The following is a 20,696-nucleotide window of genomic DNA, read 5'->3' as shown; positions in this document are numbered from 1 at the left end:
ACCGATAGATGGCAGCACCATTACCGGATCGAACAGTTAGTGAGAATTTTGAACTAGTCCAAGAGCTAATAGCTACCTAGTACTAGCACCCCCAGAGGTATCGTTTCACTTGGAGGACATTGAGACCACGAGCATATTTAACGTCGCCCAGTCCCCATTAATGACGACGGTGGGTCTTCGACCAGCGAGGATTGAACCCGAGGCCCTCCGGTCCCGAGTCCAATGCCTTACCAATCAGGCTACCACGGCCCCTACTTGAATTTACGTTGCAAAAACCGATGACTACTATTTGAGCATCGGCACAGCACTGTGAGTGATGTCGTGATATATTAGGGTCAGTCAATAAATATCGAGGCAGAGAAGCGATAAAACAGATTTTATTCTACATTCTTGAAAAATACTGACCGAAATTGTTTAAACACTTATCCTGCTGAGAAATTAGTCGCCTAATTCCACCCTCATAAGAGTCTGCTGGAACCAATTACGCACGCACTCCTTTACTTCATCGTCCGAATGAAATCGTTGTCCCCGAAGTACCTCCTTGAGTTCCCCAAAAGTCTGGGGTCACATGGGGATAGATCTGGACCTAAGGGGGATGGTTCAAAACTTCCCACTTAAATTCCCACAAAAGTTCCGTTTTTGCATTGGCTGCGTGTGGCTCCGGTAAACTTTCACGTGCCGACATCCTGTAGCACGATAACGCTAGACCACACACAGCCAATGCAAAAAAGAAGGAACTTTTGCGGAAATTTAAGTGAGAAGTCTTGAACCACGCCCCTTATAGTCCAGATCTATCCCCCATATGATCCCAGATCTTTGGGGAACTCAAGAACGCACTTCGGGGACAACAATTTCATTCGGACGATGAAGTAAAGGAGTGCGTGCGTAAATGGTTCCGGCAGACTTTTATGAGAGTGGAATTATGCGACTAATTTCTCAACCGTATAAGTGTTTAAACAATTTCGGTCAGTATTTTTGAACAATGTCGAATAAAGTCTGTTTTATATCCTCTGCTTCGTTATTTATTGACTGACCCTCATACTTTAGCCAATATCACAATTGACTAAAATTTTCCCGATCGGTAGAGTGTCGGATTCGGGGCCGGAGGGTCCTGAGTTCGAACCTCGATGGTCGAAGACCCACCGTCGTCATTAAAGGGGACTGGGCGACGTTAAATATGCTCGTGGTCTCAATGTCCTCCAAGTGAAACGATACCTCCGGGGGTGCTAGCACCAGGTAGCTATTAACTACTGGACTAGTTCTAAATTCACATTAACTGTTCGATCCGGTGATGGTGCTGCCATCTATCGGTATATAAAATAATGGAGGCAAGACACTTTATATGCAGTCCTCGACATAAATACAGTTGTAGTCAGTTGTGACTCTGAATAGGACTAAAATTTTTACCATTTGAGAATTACTAGTACCGCTGGAAGGGGGGAGGAGGTGATTCGAATATAATCTTTAGGGTGATTCAAAAAAAAACTTTTTTTTCAGCTAGAGACCAGGACACCCCTTATTATTATTATTATTATTATTTTTTTTAGACTTACTAATAGTATTATGCTGCAAAAGTTTTTGCTTCTTACTTAAATTTTAAGAGATTGCTCAATGTCCCCTCCATTTAACATTAACTGTAGCATAGAAAATGTCACAAATTTAGAAACATTTAATTTCCCCAGCTGTTCTTTTTTTTTATAAAAAATTATTTTATTGCAATGTATATGCATATACATTGCACTCGTGTATATTATAATATGTAGCATTGTTTTTTCAGTTCAAAGTATTTTTACCACCCCCCCCCCTCCCCATTCTGATGAAGTTTGGGGGAGGGAGTTGAGCACTTTCTTTCAGTTGAAATAGGAAGCTAAAATTCTTCCAGCATATTACTCTGCCGCGTGCAGGTAAAGGGCAGTAACTGCAAATTTTTCATTTTTCATTTTTTTTTTTTTTTTTTTTTTGCATTTTTGTTATCTGTTGTACGTTATCTTTATTGTACCAGCTCGGTTATTTGGTTTCCGCTCAAAAAAAAAGGTGCGAAAAAGACGTCCAGTTCCAACATTTCCCCATTGTTAGTATAGAGTTCAAAACGCGTTTCTTCAAATATCTTGAAAACTCATTTCTGCAGATACTGCCGTTTACCTGCACACGGCAGTACTATCCTCAAGTCTACAAATATTGAGGGGTGTCCTGTCATCTAGGAGAAACAACTTTTTTTTTTACATGCATTTTTGGACCACCCTTATAATCTGTGTGCTTGTCCCCGCCCCCTCCCCAAAAAAAAGATCAAAAACAATTCGGAGATTCTTGACTTTTTTTTAATTATTATTTGTGTAACATGTTTATATTGTTTACTTAAAAACTTCCAGAATCGTACCATAGTTTTGGAAGCAGATACTTCAGTTTTTGCTTTTGAAAATGGTCCAGGGAAAAAACTGATTCAAACTTGAAAGATTACTCCAGAAAATCAAAACATCATCGTTTTAATGAGCTCTTTTGAAAGTGCATTGACTTTATGCACTCATCAGTAGAAGCTATAGACATAAGAGAATCTGCAAAACAAGGATAAAAAATAAAAAAATTAAAAATTAATTTAAATTTTTGACATCTGCAATTCAAATTATGTTTTTCGCAATCACGAGTGTGTGTGTGTGCAGGTATGAGTGTGTGGGTAGTTGTGTGTATGAGTGTTTGTGGTAGGGGGGAATGTGTATGTGTGTGTAGGCATATGTGTTTGTGTCAGGGCCGTGGTAGGCCCGATCGGTAGAGTGTCGGATTCGGGGCCGGGGGGGGGGGGGGGGTCCTGAGTTCGAACCTCGATGGTCGAAGATCCACCCCCTTTCATTAAAGGGGACTGGGCGACGTTAAATATGCTCGTGGTCTCAATGTCCTCCAAGTGAAACGATACCTCTGGAGATGCTAGCACCAGGCAGCTATTAGCTCCTGGACTAGTTCTAAATTCTCAATAAATGTTCGATCCGGTGATGGTGCTGCCATCTATCGGTATAAAAAAATAATGGAGGTAAGGCACTTAGTATGCAGTCCTCGACATAAATATAATTGTAGTCAGTTGTGACTCGGAATCGGAAATGTGTTTGTGTCTGTGTGCAGGTATGAGTGTGTGGGTAGTTGTGTGTATGTGTTTGTGTATGTAGGTGTGTGTGTATTTGTTTGTACGTGCGTGTATGCATGCGTGTAAGTGTAGGATATGGATGCAACCTGGAGGCGGTTTTCGCTATAGGAGCAGCATCGTGAGGAGCCGGTCGACGGTGATGCTGCAGAAGGTGCTGGTGGGAAAATAAAATGATAACACATCAAAACAGTCAAATGAAAGCAATAAGCAATCGTGATTGCTCAAAAATATTTGGTAAATGACCTTCAAGGCACAACGTCTCAGATTTTAAACTGCCCGTAAACTCCTTACTGTAAGCTCTTTACGATCAACATTCCTTAGGACATCAGAATCACACCGAGATATAGAGATATAGAGCATTTTGTATAAGTAGAGGTATAATGCATGTAGAGGCTGATCAAATTAAATTTTTGTTTTCAATCTTTAAATTTTTGGAACTGGTGTGATTTTTATTACAATATTTTAAAACTTTGAGCATTCTTAATGTTTTATTCATATAAAACATTTTTGTTTTGTCATTTTAAAAAATTATTTACCATTCACATTTAGCGGCTCCTGATAAGTTATTAGTATTAAATTAAATGCACTGATTTTCTTAAGCAATTTGTGTTGAGTTTCTATTTTAATTCAAATTTTTATTAAAATATTACAAAAACTTTTAAGCATGTTAAACTTTTAAAACTTGAACATTGGTTTTTATATTTTTCTAAAAGTTTTTCTTTTTTTTGGGGGGGGGGGGGGGGTTCTTGAACCAAGGACCCCTGCTCCTGTGTTGTGGGGTCTGTGGATACGTTGACCCGAGCCTACCCTCGCATTATTAGCATGACGCTAAAACTAACTGAGTAAAGGACCTCCATTTAGGCATGATATACATCAGGCCCCTCAGGAGGGGGAAAGTGAGCCCCTGGCTTTGAGGTGTTAATGTACGTGGTCGGATCCGAAAGTAATGAACCTTCGTTTAAAAACACAGATTTATTCAGCTGATCGGTACAACTGACCAACAGTTTTAAAAATAGGCACCTCCTGAAACAATGCACTTCTGTAGGTGGCTTTTCCAGTACTCAAAGGTATCCCTGAAGTCCTGTTTCGGGATGTCTGAAAGGGTTATACAAATACAAATACAAAAGTGACGACCAGCAACAGGCTCTGGGCCCAGCTAGACTGGTCCTAGTCAATTTACAATCCCCAGTGAAGATCAATGGCCCTCTTAAAACTATCTACTCACTTGCTCATTACCACCTCTTCCGGTAAGCTGTTCCATGGTTCCACTACCCTGCTAAAATAATAATTTTTCCTAATATCCATGTTAGCCTGAGATTTAAATAGCTTAAAATATTGACCCCTTGTCCTGTTTTCAGTGCTAAACTTCAGCCCCGTATTATCTTTCATTTTAATAAATTTAAACAACTGAATCATATCCCCTCGGTCTCTTCTTTGCTCAAGACTGTACATTTTTAGGCTTTTAAGCCTGGAATCATAGTCTAAATGAGAAAGTCCACTTATCAGCCTTGTAGCCCGCCTTTGAACCCTTTCCAATACATTAATATCTTTCTTAAGATAAGGAGACCAAAACTGAACAGCATACTCTAAATGAGGTCTAACCAAACTTCTATATAAGGGCAGAAGAACTTCTTGAGATTTGTTGTTGTTGAAACGTTTTCTTTTCAGCGCTGATTTTAATAGTGGAAACAAGAGGAAGTCAGGTGGCGACAAGCCCGCACTGTAGGAAGGCTGGGGCACCACGGGAACGTTGGCTCGGACCTTATTCAGTTAGAACTCCCGGCACACGTTTTGCGCAGATTTTCCGCATGTGCAACTCCTCCGTAACAATGCGTTTCACCGTTGTCTCCGCAATGTCCATTGCTTTTGCTGCTTGGTAGAGACTCAAACGCCAGTCTGTGTTCAAAAATTCAGTCACTCGTTGCACATTTACGACAGATTTATGTTTCAAGGGTCACCGTGGGTCAACGGTGTGAACGTTTTCAAGTGTTCTCCATGGTTCAATTCACCGTCAATTTGGACCCTTGAATGCCTCAAAACACGCCACCTTAGTATTTCTTTAAAAATATACATATTATAGCTCTGACTCTTGTCTCCTAAAAATTAGGCTGGGACCGTAATGTCAAGGTACTGCAAAAAAACTCAGGAATGTTTATATACAACTTCCCGTAACTTGAACTATTGATAACTTGAACTGTTAATAACTCGAACTGTTGATAACTCGAAGCTCTTAGCCGGTCCCTTGGGACTTTAACAAATATTTTTATCAATTTTGGGATAGAATTTCTAACATTGGTTGTTGAACAAAACTCTGCCATTATACGGTAAGCTTTGTCATAGGCTAAAACTTGCTGTTTTTTATTTCCAAGATTTGTTGCTAATCACAGATAAAACTTATGGTTATCAAATAAAAGTTTTGTCATATTCTAGCTGTTATTTAAGAAACCTGTCGATTTGTCAAAATATGCATACTTTTGAAGAATGCGCCCAAAAACTTAAAACAATAATATTAGAACAGAATTAATGTGAAACATGTAACAAAAATATGTAAATATTTTTGATTTTTTTTTTTTTTTTTTTTTTTTTTTTTTTGCAGTCCCTTGCCATTGCGATCCCATCCTAAGTTTTGGTGTAGTAGAAGAAATTTTTTTGAGCTATACTACTTGTGTTTTGGGGGGGGGGAGAGAAATTCTAAGGAGTCGTGTTTTGAGATATTCAAGGTCAAAAGTCACGGTGAATGAACTTGAAACTTAAACCTGGCATGAGAAAGCCATGTTTTATACCAATAGAAAGCTCTATTCTTTAACTTAACAATGGTTTTTGAATTTTTATTCTACTGTCGTTAGGATAGAAGTTACAGTCATTTGCTTGTCACAACTTTCCGTTTATTTCGCACTTTTAACGTTTTTAACAGCCCTGTATTTCGTAAAATTTTTGAAGTAGAATTCTGAAAATTGGCAGGATTTCTTATTTTGTCATATGTGTTCTTCACATGGAATTTCATTAAAATCGAAAAGGATGAGGAAGTCAAAAAGGTGACTGACCTGTCATATGGAATTCCACAATGTAAAACATGAGAACACACACACACATTCCTGTTTTTTTTTTTTTTTTCAGTAACTTTCCATTGCGATCTCAGTCTAAGTTTGGGTGTCGTGAAAAAAAAAGTGAAAGAGCTATAAAATATATTTTTTTGAAGAAATTCCAAGGGGGCATGTTTTGAGATATTCAAGGTAACAAAGTCACGGTGAATGACCTTGAAACTTAAACTTATCGTAAGAAAGTCATGTTGTATAGCAATAGAAAGCTCTATTTTTTAGCTTTATAATGGCTTTTGAATTTTTATTCTACTATGGTTGGGAGAGAAGTTACAGTCATTTGAATGTCCCAACTTTTCGTTTTTTTTCCCCGCACTTTTGCAATTTTTTAACTGCCCTGTGTTTTATAACATTTTAAAAGTATAATTCTAAAAATTGGCACAATTACTTATCTTGTCATATGTGTCCCTCACACCAATTGTAGTTGTTGAAATCGGAGATGGTGAGATCAAGAATGCAGTGGCGCAATCAGAAAAATTTTCTGGGAGGGGTTTTCAAAATCAAAAATTGTTGCTTTCTTTCCCATTCATTTACAATGCGTAATCAAGGCCGCCCATATAGGGGGGTTGGGGGGCTCAAGCCCTCCCTTAGAAATGAGAACTTCCTTGCTTTTAGTGCTTTTTTCTTTGCAAAAATGTATAAAAATTTCTTTTCCAGCCATTAATGACTAATATGAGCCAATAATGAATAAGTTATAAAAAAATGTCAAATTTTAGCATCTTTAATCTGTACTAGATTCGGTTTCCATGGGGAAAATATTCTGCTAAACCATGGGGAAAATTTTTGAGCCCCCCCCCCCCCCTTAAAATTTTGCATATGGGTGCCCTTGTGCGTAGTTATTCAATATCAAAGAATTTCTACAAATTAGTAATTATTCATTCTAAGTAACTTCTTAAAAACAATTAATAATTCGTATTGATGTCACTATGAAACGAAGAAAGTGGGAAAAGCACAGAATATTTATTATTAGTTTTACTTTAATCTTATATTCATTTTTTGCGTGTTTTTCGCGAGATCACTTAAAAGCTCCTCCTAAAATACATTCATGTATTTTTGAATGTCAAATGCTAGCTAATAACGGTTTCGATATTTCGATGAGAATTGGTTAAGAGCCTCAGAAAATCGGGTGCGGAAGGCTTCCTCTCACTAGATGTCCCTAAAAAGGAGTTGTGCAAGGATGGAAGTGCTGAGGGACCATGATACCCTGTAGAGCTTTATTGACACCATTTTAGCTATCTTATACCAGGGGGGACGTGGGGTGCTTATCATGAAATACAACTTTTATATTTAAGAATTGAAAAGTATTTTCTGACTGCTTCCCGATTATTAAAAACAGTAAAATATTTTGTTGAAACCTATTCCGCTTGGAAAAGCTCAAATACTCTGCTTTTTCCCTTGATCTTAATGGAGGAAATGAATGTGCTTGTGTTCTGGGAGGGGTTTTAACCCCAAAACCCCTCCCGTGGCTGCGCCACTGTAAGAATGTGATTGATCTTTGCCCAGCATGTAAAAAAAAAAAATATTTCAGTCTTCCTGAACCACTTTTCATGGAGTCGTCTTTCATATTTCCGGGGTTAAAGCATGTTTTTTTTTCCCTCACTAAATATCTCTAATTTCTGACTGTTAACTAATTTTTTACTCTTTTATTTTACATCACTATAGTTCTAAATATTTAAGGAAAACATTTGTGGTGCCATCTATCGTAGACTGCGGGTAACTGAATATGGGTTTCATGGGAATGAATGAATTAATGCTTACGTTCGACGAACGCGACCGGTAGCGACCGGTTAGTTAATCACGTGACTGATAATGATCACGTGCTCCAATCAACAGCTAAGAATGGTAACTGGTTGATCATAAAACGCTGCGGTTAGTAATTGGTTACTCACCGGTTGACCGGTGAGGTTCGTCGAACGCAAGGTTAGTGTGAGGTTTCGGAGAAAAAAAACAGGACGGCTCCAGGAAGGCGAGGGTTGAGTAATACATTTCTACCTAAATAAAAAAACGAATGTTAAAAGAAAGCATTTGAATGAGAGTAGAACAAAAATTTGAAATAAGAGGATTGGGCGCCGGGAACATTGGGCGCCGGGCACTTTTGAGCGCTGAACACTTTGGGCGCCGAGCATTTTGGGCGCCGGGCATATTGGGCGTCGGGAACATTGCGCGCCGAGAACATTGTGACCAATACTCCCCGCACCCAATATGTCCGGCGTCCAATGTGATCGGCGCCCAAAATGCTCTTCGCCCAATGTTCCTGGCGCCCAAAGTGCTTTCACCTTTTTTATAAAAGAAGACAATTTTTTTTTCTTTCCATTTTCCTTACTTTCGTTTTCAGCCAGAATTTGCAAGAATGAAAACTGACTCTTCTGTTACCTATTGAAATTACATTCACAGCAGCGTCAAAGAAAAAGTAAAATTTCAATTAAAATGCAGTTCGATGCAGGCCCATCATTTAATTCATCCAGAGGGTGGAAGGAGCAAAGATTACTGTACAGTGTATTATTCTCAATGTAAATTGTACTAAAAAACAACAAAAACCACACTCACTTACATGTAATGCTTTGATTTCCCAAAGACAGGGGTCTTTTGCCCCCCCCCCCCCCCCGATCCCCCTAAATGACGGGCCTAATTCGATGTTCTGATGTAATTGCATCTACGTCAAGTTTTCATTTTCATGAACACGAAGTCGAATTTTAATTACCGTTGAATACATTTTATTATAATTTCTTACTTGTTTCATTTTAATACTTTTTATTTTTTAAGAATGAAATATACTCAAATAATCATGCAATACAGAAATGAAAGCAATAACCAACAAAAACCTATTGCTACGAAAATTTGTGGAAAAAAAGAAAAGAATAAGAGGAGGAGAAATGATGGATATGAAAGCCATAGTATTTGCAGCTCAGACAAAAAAGCTATTTTTTTTTAATTAATTTAAATTGTTTATATTTCAATATTTTACGTAACGGAAATTTAATTTTTCTCAAAAAAAGAAAATAATAAGGATAATAATTTAACGAATATAAACTTTTTAGAGTAAAAGATAATTTAAATACATTATTCAAACATAATCTGAAGTGCACAGATGATTTTGAGTATAGACAATGCCAGCACACCAACGTTCTTATAGCACCTGCTGCGAAAAACATTGCATATACAAAATAGTAAATAAATGTAATATGTAGTAAATAAATATATATACATACTATAAAAAATCAAACTCAAAATTACAGTTTGTAGATAAATCTAATACGGGGCAGGAAATTATATTAAAAAAAAAGTAAAACTCATAAAATAAATGTGCAATTAAACATCGTAAAATGTGTTTTGATTAATAATGCATGAACTGAAAACTTACCGTAAAGAAATTCTGCGATTTATACTGAAAAGCAAGCAAAAATGTGGTTTCCATAAAAGAATTGCAGACAAGGGCTACATTTTGAAACAGGCACCGGTTGCGTCAGTGCCACCTCAATCGGTCGGAACGGTTGAGTCCCTTAATTGAAAACGTATTGTGACTCGATTGTTTCCGAACGCTTGCGGTGGCAACGCTGCGACTGGTGCAAGGAGGTAGCCCGATCGGTAGAGTGTCGGATTCGGGGACGGAGGGTCCTGCGTTCGAACCTCGATGGTCGAAGATCCACCGTCGTCATTAAAGGGGACTGGGCGACCTTAAATATGCTCGTGGTCTCAATGTCCTCCAAGTGAAACGATACCTCTGGGGGTGCTAGCACCAGGTAGCTATTAGCTCCTGGACTAGTTCTAAATTCTCATTAACTGTTCGATCCGGTGATGGTGCTGCCATCTATCGGTAGATAAAATAATCGAGGCAAGGCACTTAGTATGCAGTCCTCGACATAAATACAGTTGTAGTCAATTGGGAATCGGAATCTATCCTCCTTGGACTAGGCCCCTATATTGGAGTTACAGGGACAGTTATAGGGGTTCAACCTTGGACTGGTGCTTGTTTCCTACTTGTTTCCGAAGTATCTAAAGCGACCCTAGGAGGGCAGCGCCACTAGCGGCGAAAATATTAACTTTGCCGATCGCAGATAGCCATGCCCGAGCCAACCAGTTGCTCTATTCGAACAAAATCAACAAAAGTTTTTGAAAGGAAGAACCTTTTAGCTTAAATATTTCTCCTGTTTTGCTCCCTAAGCCTAATGTAATCAAATGTCGGTTGGTCTCTTTTCATGCTTTTTCTAATCGGTTCAGCTCTCGCTTGAATAGCCGTAGTTAATGGCGACATTGTATCGTGGAAGAAAGTTTTCTGATTAGTTGTATTTTCTGCCATTCATTTGCGTCTTAAAACTTACGTTGTTTGGTTCGACTTTATCATTCTTTCGTACTCAACTTTTGTTTGATATATCATTTATTTCTCGGATTGTTTGAAACATATGCAATATGGTCTTCTACTTTACTAGTGATGGTAAGATTCAAAGAGTTCGTGAGTTTTTATTCCTTTTCCTATATTTAGATTGAATGATGCTGTATTTATCATGCATAGTCACTTGGAATAAAGCTTCTGAATTGTCAAAACTAATCTAAAGTTTAATGCTGAAGAAATCGTACATTATTTTTTTACTTCGCTTGTTATAAGTTTTAGGCATATTATTGCTACTTATAATTTGGAATACTTTGTACTTTGCCAGAAATGAGTTAATATTTTTGAGCCTCTTTTGGGCTGTAAAAGCCTTGCTTTAAAAACGCTTGCTTTTTAGCAATGGTTTTGCAAATTAATGCTTCAATTTTTTAATGTACCTTTCAGTAAATCAAATTACTCGGAGTTTTGTAATAAACTGCCGTGTAGTTCCCTGTTTTTTTCCCTGTAACTTATTCTTTTTTAATTTTATTCTGTATTTTATAGTTTATGATTAAATAAATGCTTTTTTCTTTCTCCCAAACCCTCCAAAAGTTATGAATATGTTTATGTCCAGGAATTCTTTTCAAGGAATTTACTTCAGAGAATTTTGAAAGTAATTTATTGTAAAAAGCTGGTTTTCAGTTGACATCAGAGCCAGACCTAGATAAAATATAAAACCGTCTGCGATCTAAAATGAGTTCCTTAAAAAATATTCTGCCAAAAATCATTTGTCGAGCCAATATGCGATAAAGAAGTTACATGTGCATAGTGATGTGGATCGATAAATACCCAGCGGATAGATAAATATTTTTGGGTATTTTAGCCGGATATTTACCCGAGGCCCGGGTAAATACTCAAAAACTGGGTATTTTACAAAAAAAAAAAAAAAAAATGCAATAAGTGAATGGGAATTTTTTTTTAAAATAAAGCTGAATATGAAATAATTGGTAAAACTGATACACACACAGTAGCAGATTTTAGGGGGAGGGGGGGGGGCGTGCCCCTCCCCCCAAAGGATGAATTTCACTATTTTATTTATTACTTTTTAATTGACCTTTCTTTTGCATTTTATATGTAGTTAATTAAAAAGAACACAAAACACACGCAGCATATTTGAATAAAAGCATTTTTGTTTGCTAAAGAAGTATTACTGGAGTCAGGGGCCCAGAGTTGCGGAATACATTTAACTTGCTGGTTTCAAATTCAAGAGACTGCATTATCGCGATTTGTCCATTAATTCTTCTTTGATGGAAGCAATAATTAACATTTTTTTTAAATGTGAAGGTGCAGCTGAAAAGAGTCATTTTGATCCAATAACCTATTTGCGAAATAATAGATTTCTTTTTCAGCTTACAAAAAAAGCAAATGAAAGAAATCATATGGTAGTTCCTTGGAAAAAACCATGATTTTTAACGGAAACGGCATGTAGTATAAATATATGTTATCTCCACTGTATCATGCTTTAAAAACAAATCAGCAACTGTTTTGAAATTCACAGAAATAATTTTTGAATTCTTCAGTATAACTTATGTTATGAAGTTATTATTTTCTTTATAAATTAATTAAAAAAAATTCGAGTGAGGTATGAGTGTATTTAATAACCTTGCCATAACTATTATGACTATGTTCCTAAGTAAAGCATTATCTAGCATCCCGGTGACATTATATTGGGTTTAATATCTAAATGACTTGAAAAATCAAACATGTTTTCCGTCCACATTCAAAGTATATTATTGCATGATATTCAAGTACTTGAAGTTGATTCATTGACCAAAAAAAGAGAAGAAAAACACGCACATTTAAAAATAGTCACTAACTTTGTTATGAAACATCGAAGGCGGGGGGGGGGGGGGGGGGGGGGGGGGGGGGGGGGGGGGGGCTTTTTAATATCCCGTGCCCCCTCCAAAAGATTTTTCTGTATCTGCCCCTGTACACACATTATGTATTACACAGTTTGTAATCTATTTTATTGAAAGACTTGATGAAATTATGAAAGAAACATATTGTGAACCAAAGAATCTTTCTTTTCAATGTTATAATCGGAGAAGTATAAGCAATTCAATGATGAACTTCAGGATTTCAAAATCACAATCTAGGTTAGCAAGGGCGCCCATATAGGGAGCAAGGGGGGCTCGAGGCCCCCCCCCCCTGAACTCCCTTGCTTTTGGTACTTTTTTCTTCGCAAAAATGTAAAAACATTTATTCTCCAACCATTAATGAATAAGTTATTAAAAATGACAAATTTTAATGACTCTAATATGTCCTGAAATCGGTTCTTATGAAGAAAATACCCCACTAAACCATGGGGAAAATATCTGAGCTCCCCCCCCCCCCTTACAATTTTGCATATGGGCGCCCTTGTAGGTTAGTCATATCCAAAATGAAAAAAAAAAGAAGCATGAGAGGTGTTTGGAAGAATAAACTGAGAAGTTATTAACCGTTTAACCGCCGAACTATTGACGGAAGATCAAATTTGAGTAATTTTTTGAAATTATGTGTATTTATGTCTAGTAAATATAGAAATAAAATAAAATTTCCAGAAAAAAAATATTTACTATGTTTTTTAGTGTGTTCCATTTTTGGAACATTGGCGCTTTGCATGAAGTTTTTTTTCTTTTCAGAGAATTTTTTTAAACTAAGAGGTTTTGAATGCAGTTTTTATCTTAGCATACTTTATTGCGGAAAAAATAATATTTTAAATTGCATTTATGTACATATCAAAATTCAGAAAATCCAAGACAGAAATATCTAATGCCCAGGATATGAAAGGAAGCATTTTGCTGGTGAAGTCGTTTGTCGCAATGGAAACATTTCTTAGTCGTATTTTTTTTGCACACCGAACAACGTCCTTGGGATGCAGATACAATATAATTTAAGTCAGACATTCTTGATTGTTTATGTAAATGACAACGAGGCCCTGAATGACTTTCCACTCGTACTTTTCTTCTTAGGAGGTGAGTTGTTATTTCTCTTCGGAACTCTAAATGCTTCATCTTGACTTCGTGTAACTCACAATGAAATAACCAGCTAGCTACAGTTGAAATATTCAGGGCATTACTAAAATGATTTCACCACCATCTTTTACTCCTCAAATGAGATCTGTAGCTCCCTTAAAGTTTATCCAAGACGTTCACACCCCCCATTCCTTCATTGTATCTCTTGATAAGATAAGGTTGTGGCACATCTATCTTGCATTTCTGCGCATTTGAGTAACGTTTTACAGATGCAAGTGGCTCATGTGTATAACAATCAGATGCTACTGTAACCATGCATTATCGTTCCAGCTGCACATGTACACTGATCCATCAGATCGATAGTCAAAATTTCCTCAATCTTCTTTAGAAAGGGCTTTTTTTCATTTCAGTGGACAATGGCCAGTTCGGTTTTCACGAATTGTTCCTGTAGCTCGTACACCTTTTTTTGGTAGCTGAGAAATTAAGTCATATGATGTAAAAAAAGTTATCAAAGTATACTTCATGCTTAGACGTGTCAGTCAAAACTGATAATAGATCATTTAGAACTCTATATCCTAATTGCACATCAGGGGATCCTTCTTTTTTGCCTGAATATTTCTCCATGGAATGTGGGTATCCACTTGAAGAGCACAGCATCCAAATTTTTTAGCCGAATCTTATTGGTTTTCCTCTAATAAACATTTTACATGGATGCCGATCGTAGTAGGAAACCATAGATTCATCTATGCTCAATTTTTCATGAAACACAACAAATTGTTGAAGGTTTTTACACAATTCTTTGTAAATAGGGTATACTTTTCCATACTATTCTTCTTACTATTAAGTTTGTCATTTTGTTTTAATTCATGGTTGTCCATCAAATGAAAGTTGTTTTTTATTTTTCGAAAACGATTTCGAGGCATAATTGTTGGTACAATTGGCACAGATGTATCTTCTGCACTGCTCCAATACATATCTTCAGAAGAAACGGAATAGTACCCACTCAATAGCAGCAAACCAAAAAATTGTAGGATTTCATCTCTGTCAACATCTATTGATTCTCCTTTTTGCAATGCATACAAGTTTGTCATATTTGCTAAGCGTTCAACATACTGCAAAGGTAAAATTTAAAAAAAAATCAATTGGAGATAAATCCACTATATACGGAAATGCGTGTCGAATCGGTTCAATACTTTCTGACAAAATCAGTTTCTGAAAATTAGCTTTCTTCTCCCAAGTTAAATCCATTTTCATTCTTTTTCTACTTTTATTTCCTCATAATTCCAACTTTTTCTTTTTTTCCGTTTTCATTCGCTTTTTACTTTTATTATCTAATGATTTCAGACTTTGTTCTTCCTCTGATTCTTTTCTTAAATTTTCACAAGAGTTGGCGGAAAAAATTACCTGGTTCATCAGGGGGTGATTGGCATATATCTACATCTGACAAATCTGAATCTGACAATGTCTCTAAATAAGCCACAGCTTGTTCTACAGTAAGAAATCTTGTAGACATTTTTTAACATTTATGAACAGTTGGTATACGTCAAACTGAATTTCGTTTTGCTCGAAAACAAAGCTAGCGAATTATTGAACTGCATTTAAAATATGAAGAATAAAACGCTCACTAATATTATTTTTTATTATCACATGACAATGCAGCTGTCCGAGCAGGTGTGGATTCGGAACCATATAGTCTGTCAAACAGTAGACTGTTATTATTTTTTTTGCTAACGAAACGAAACGTCATATCCTTTCAAAATATAAACTTACTTGGTTTTGCCAACATCTACATCAGAGTACATTCCAAATGAGAAGAAAAAAGAAACATATATTACGAAAAATGAAATTTCCCCTTTGAAGTCGAACGATTTACTTCTTGGAAATTTGACTCCATAAAGTGCCAATGTTCCAAAATTGGAACATGCTATTTTGAGGGGGTACACCTTTTGGAAATATCATTGTACATTTCTACAAGCATTTTAAGATCATACGTTGAAGTATTTTTCACAACTATAATAAATATCATCGCATTTTCTGAAAAAGTCAATTTTTGGTAAATTTTAAAAGAAAAAGTTGCAAAAAGCTAAAAAAACACTCATCTTTGAAAAATCGCAATAAATAATTGAAAATATATAAACATCCAAGCAGGAAATCAAAAAATACTTTGAAATAAGACTAAACTGTGATAAAAAAAAACTTGTTTATTTTAACGTTATTTCTTGGAAAAATTTTCAATTAAATATGATGTTCCATTTTTGGAACATTGGCGGGTAAACGGTTAAGACTATGATGTTATTTATTTATTGTATTGCTGTTTATAAGTGATAACGTGACAAATATCAAAACAGTTTTCACATTAACATTCTGCTCAAGATATAGGTAAATAAATAGTAATAATAAATTGAGCGTCATTTCGTTACATTTTAATGTCATGCAGGGATATGTTACTGGGTTATAAAAGACTAGGACCGGAAAAAATTGACGTTTGCTTTTTCTTGTAACCAGTTAAGCTTTTTACTTTTTGTAGAATGACTTTTTTTATCTGAAATTTGGCTATCAACATTGATTAGGCATATCTCACATATTTAATGGAATATCATATTAGATTGCTAAGTTGTTTCACACAATAATTCTGTAAATATGTGATCAAAATACAATTTTTTGGCAAAAATTTATTGTTTTGTATATGGTTGGTTATATATGTAATAATGGAATGCATACAGAAAAGTATTTTAGTTGAATATAAATTTTTGAAATAAATGCCCGGGTAAATACCCATTTTTTGGTATTTACCCCTAAAAATAAATACCTGGGTATTTTACATCACTACGTGTAGAAATGAGTTAGCTTTTTTTCTTTTGTTCTACTCTACTGTTTACACTGACATGTTGCTAGACTACGAATTTGCTTTTAAACTATCAAGTTGTCAAGTCAACTGATTGTATCTTTATTCAAAGGCTGAACTAAGTTAAGATGTGTTCCCCTTCATTCTTTAGTTTGATTATTTGCTGATAAGTTCCTGAGAGACAGAGAAACTTTTCTTCTATATTAAAGATGTCTAAGCAATTTCACTCACTTAAAAATCTGAAACTGAAATAATTTCTTATAAAATTAAAAGTTCTAAAATACGGAAAAAGGCATTGAATTTAATATCCAAAGCAAATACATACTCTCTCTAAAGCATTAAAAAAAAAAGTACACAAATAGTTAAAGAAATAAAAGGGGGGGGGGGGCAGGAATCGAGTAAATTATGGTCAAGTCGTTAAACTTTTTCAACTAAAAAGTTAATCTAAATTATTGTTTAAAATATATAAATATTAAGCTCATCTAAATAATATCCAAATGTGCTTACTGCATGTTTTATATATGATAACAAGAAATAGTGAAGTTACCATCTATTTAAAGTTACAATATAATTGCACTAATTATAATACATAAGGTATTTCACCGCAAGAACCAAAATGGGGAATAGCAAATTTTTTACGCCTTGTATGCTCAACATTGCGTACTATAGACATACCGAAATAGCATTCAAGACTCCACATAAAGAAGGAAAATGCTAATGTATGCATTAATTAAAGTGACCTGTTTTCAGTGTTAAAGATTGCGCTTTTGAATAGAATGTTTAAGCACAACAAGTTGGTAATTTTTCTTTTACACTTTCAGCGAGAAGAATTAATTGTTTCAATGAGCAGTATAATTTCACTGCTGCCATTAGATGTAGTGAAGAATTCTATTTTAATATTTTGGTTAGAGTTTTTTAACCCTTCATTTGGAGCATTTTCGATCGGTAGAGCTCAGCGCCTTTTAGGCTCTGGCGCCGTCGTGCGATGCATGACCTTGCACATAGGGACAGTGCAGCCCTGTGTACACTATTATACAAATACAAAAGTGACGCCCAGCAACAGGCTCTGGGCCCAGCTAGACTGGTCCTAGTCAATTTACAATCCCCAGTGAAGATTAATGGCTCTCTTAAAACTATCTACTCCCTTGCTCATGACCACCTCTTCCGGTAAACTGTTCCAAGGTTCCACTACCCTGCTAAAATAATAATTTTTCCTAACATTCATGTCAGCCTGAGATTTAAATAGCTTAAAACAATGACCCCTTGTCCTGTTTTCAGTGCTAAACTTCAGCCCCGTAACATCTTTAATTTTAATAAATTTAAACAACTGAATCATGTCCCCTCGGTCTCTTCTTTGCTCGAAACTGTACATTTTTAGCCTTCTAAGCCTGGAATCATAGTCTAAATGAGAAAGTCCATTTATTAGCCTTGTGGCCCGCCTTTGAACCCTTTCCAATACATGAATATCTTAAGATAAGGAGACCAAAACTGAACAGCATACTCCAAATGAGATCTTACCAAACTTCTATATAAGGGCAGAAGAACTTCTATGCATCCACATTGTTCAAACAATTTATGAATAAAATATAAACAATTGCAGTTATCTTTTTGTTTTATTAAATTTTTTTTAGAGTAAACATTTGAAATATTACTTTATTTCATTGCTTGCGAAATTAATTAGTACCTTTTTGCCCTATAATGCTATTAGTGTCCTCTAGGACCCTTATTCCTGGCCAATTTGGTGCAAGCAGTTTCAGAAATTTTTCGCACCCAAAACCTTAGGTTCGTTTTTCGGTCCTTCCTCTGCATGATTCCCCCCCCCCTAAAATGGTAGTCTGTATCCACCCCTGATTTTACCCCTATTAATTTTATATTTTCTTGATTCATTCAATTTGAGACAAGAGATGTCTGAAATACACCGCCAGCTCGGTCAATTCCAGCCGAGGACTGCAGTTTCGTGCTTATTAGCACTCATCAGCCCAACATAGGACTAACTGAGCTGGAGGTGGAAAACCTCTTAAGGAAGCCTAGAGTGCCAAACAAACTGGTAGCTAATATAGAATTAGCACTGACCAGACGGGTGACCGAAACAATGGTTCGGTTCAACTCGAAGATTGATGGCAAGGCAGGTATATTCAGTAAGGTTAGAATATATAAAGTGTATGGTAGGTATGAGTGCTAATAAGCACGAAACTGCAGTCCTCGGCTGGAATTGACTGAGCTGGCGGTGTATTTCATGTATTTCTGCCTTAGCCCTGGCTATAGGGCGGTAACTTACTGAATATAAAAGATGTCAGAGTTTAATTTCTGGTTCCCTCCAAGAATTATTTCTGGCTTTATATTCCTGCTTAAATTCTATGTTTTTCCCTTAATTGTTTTGTCTCTTGTCTTTACCTTGAAAACTGTTTTCCTTACATTGTGTAATTTTTGTTTCAATGATTACAATGTCTTAAATAATTTGTACCATTTCTGCTCCCAATAACATTTTTTTTCTTTTTTCCTCAGTCGTTTCACCTCCAGCTACAATATATATGGGAGTAGACAAACATGAAAGTAAGTTTCAATTGCATGTCAGAGTTTTGGCTAGATTTTTAACTAATGTTTATTCATTGTAAAATATAATTACAATAGATTATGATTCCTGTACTGGGTGACAAGAAATAACTTAAACACACATAATACACCATAACTTTAATGCTAATGAAAATATTATGCCCAAACTTCAAAATAAATATAAATACATTATTTTGTCTAATACATTTACAAATTTTCAAAGTGGTTACCTTTAGGATTAATACAAAGCTCTAAACGTGTCATAAAATTTTCGGTTCTGAGCCACAATTTACTTTTTGATATTTTATCCAATTCCTTGCACAGGGATATCTTTAGGGATGCCAAAAGTTTATACTAATTCATGCAAAACCAGGGTTGAAAGAGTTTTGGCCAGTGGTGATTTTAACCATGGATAAAACCGGTTTAAACCGGCTGGGATTAAATCAGTTTTATCCAGTTTTGGCCACTTAGATAATTATCAAATTTTAAATGAAAACCAAATAATAATTTATTAAAAAGAAATGCAAAACAAAGCATAATCAATCATCTTTCATTATTTATCTAGTATGTTTTACATTTTGTAGAAATTACAGCATGTTTAGAAGGTAAGGTTTACATAAAAAATATGTAGTAACATTAAAAAAATAATAGTGAAACATTGTAAGTTGAAGAGATAGATTTTAATTCTCACACACAAATGTACGAAGTATTTGAAAGTATTTCAAGTAATTTTGAAGAATTAATGAGAGAAAAAAAAACTTTTAGAAACATATATAGGCATTTTTTTGAAACAAAACTAAAGGTACAGGGGGGAAACACTTTTGAAAATTAAAAAGCAACACTACTGAAAAGTTACTATATTTATGTTACAGGCTGTTTTGTATTCCTTATGTCTTTTGTTTTAGTTGTGAGCAATTTCAGTGTTTAATTTTGAAGAAAGTGGAAATTTGTTCACGACTATTGTTGTAATAATGTAAATTACTTCACTAATTTTATATTTTATTAACTAAAATTGTTGTGCTTACTTAAAAAACTTCCAACTAACAGATTTATTAGTTGCAAAACACAAATCTCTCACATACATACAAATTAGAAGTGTATTTTCATGTAATTTAGTTTTGGCCAGTTCTATGGTGGTTAAATCCAGTTTTGACCGGTTTTAGCCAGTGGCCTGGATAAAATCAGTTTCGTCCGACCAAAACTACAACCCTGTGCAAAACACACTAGCGACTTTAAACTTAGGAGAAGTCGGACTCAACTTCTGACTCTCTCAAAATCTACCGTCATCGTGTTATATCATGATCCTAAAATATCCTGTGGAATTTTGTGAGGTATTGGGCAAAGTATTTAAATATATTTCATTAAGTTTTACCCCTGATAAATTTCCTGCTCAGCTTAACACTCATCTGCACCACTTCAGTATGCTGAGCCGTGAATTTCAAACTTCAGGTACTCAAGACGCCTGGAAAACTTCATAGAGTATTTTTATAATTATTTATAGTCACAATGGCATCTTCTGCTGCCAAGAAAACCAGACATGCTTTAAGCACTAAGTTGAGTGAGTATCTAGAAGGTCTCAAAAATTTCCTAGCAACTGAGTTTCCAACTTTGAGTTACTGTTTGCAGAGATGCCTTGAGTTACAGCAAGATAAAATGCTCATGAGCGATCAAAACCCGCGCAATGTTTCAATGACAAAGATCTTTTCCAGTGTTGCTGTTGGGATTGCAGAATGATGGTCAAGTTCTA

The 20,696-nt window shown here is 35.6% G+C and overlaps 1 protein-coding gene across 1 annotated transcript in view; it reads left to right on the top strand.

Annotated features, from left to right (window-relative positions):
* The first annotated feature begins 10,451 nt into the window (after positions 1-10,451).
* LOC129219174 (coiled-coil domain-containing protein 25-like) overlaps positions 10,452-20,696 on the top strand; it is a 63,417-nt gene continuing 53,172 nt past the window's right edge. Inside the window, exons 1-2 of the mRNA XM_054853494.1 lie at positions 10,452-10,663; positions 18,902-18,949. Coding sequence (XP_054709469.1) covers positions 10,639-10,663; positions 18,902-18,949 — 73 coding nt within the window. The 5' untranslated portion in view covers positions 10,452-10,638. The remainder of the gene's footprint in view (positions 10,664-18,901; positions 18,950-20,696) is intronic.

Source organism: Uloborus diversus, chromosome 3, assembly GCF_026930045.1.
Source record: "Uloborus diversus isolate 005 chromosome 3, Udiv.v.3.1, whole genome shotgun sequence".
Lineage (NCBI taxonomy): Eukaryota > Metazoa > Arthropoda > Arachnida > Araneae > Uloboridae > Uloborus > Uloborus diversus.
The sequence above is the reverse complement of the archived record's forward strand: the minus strand, read 5'-3'. Positions and strand labels throughout refer to the sequence as shown.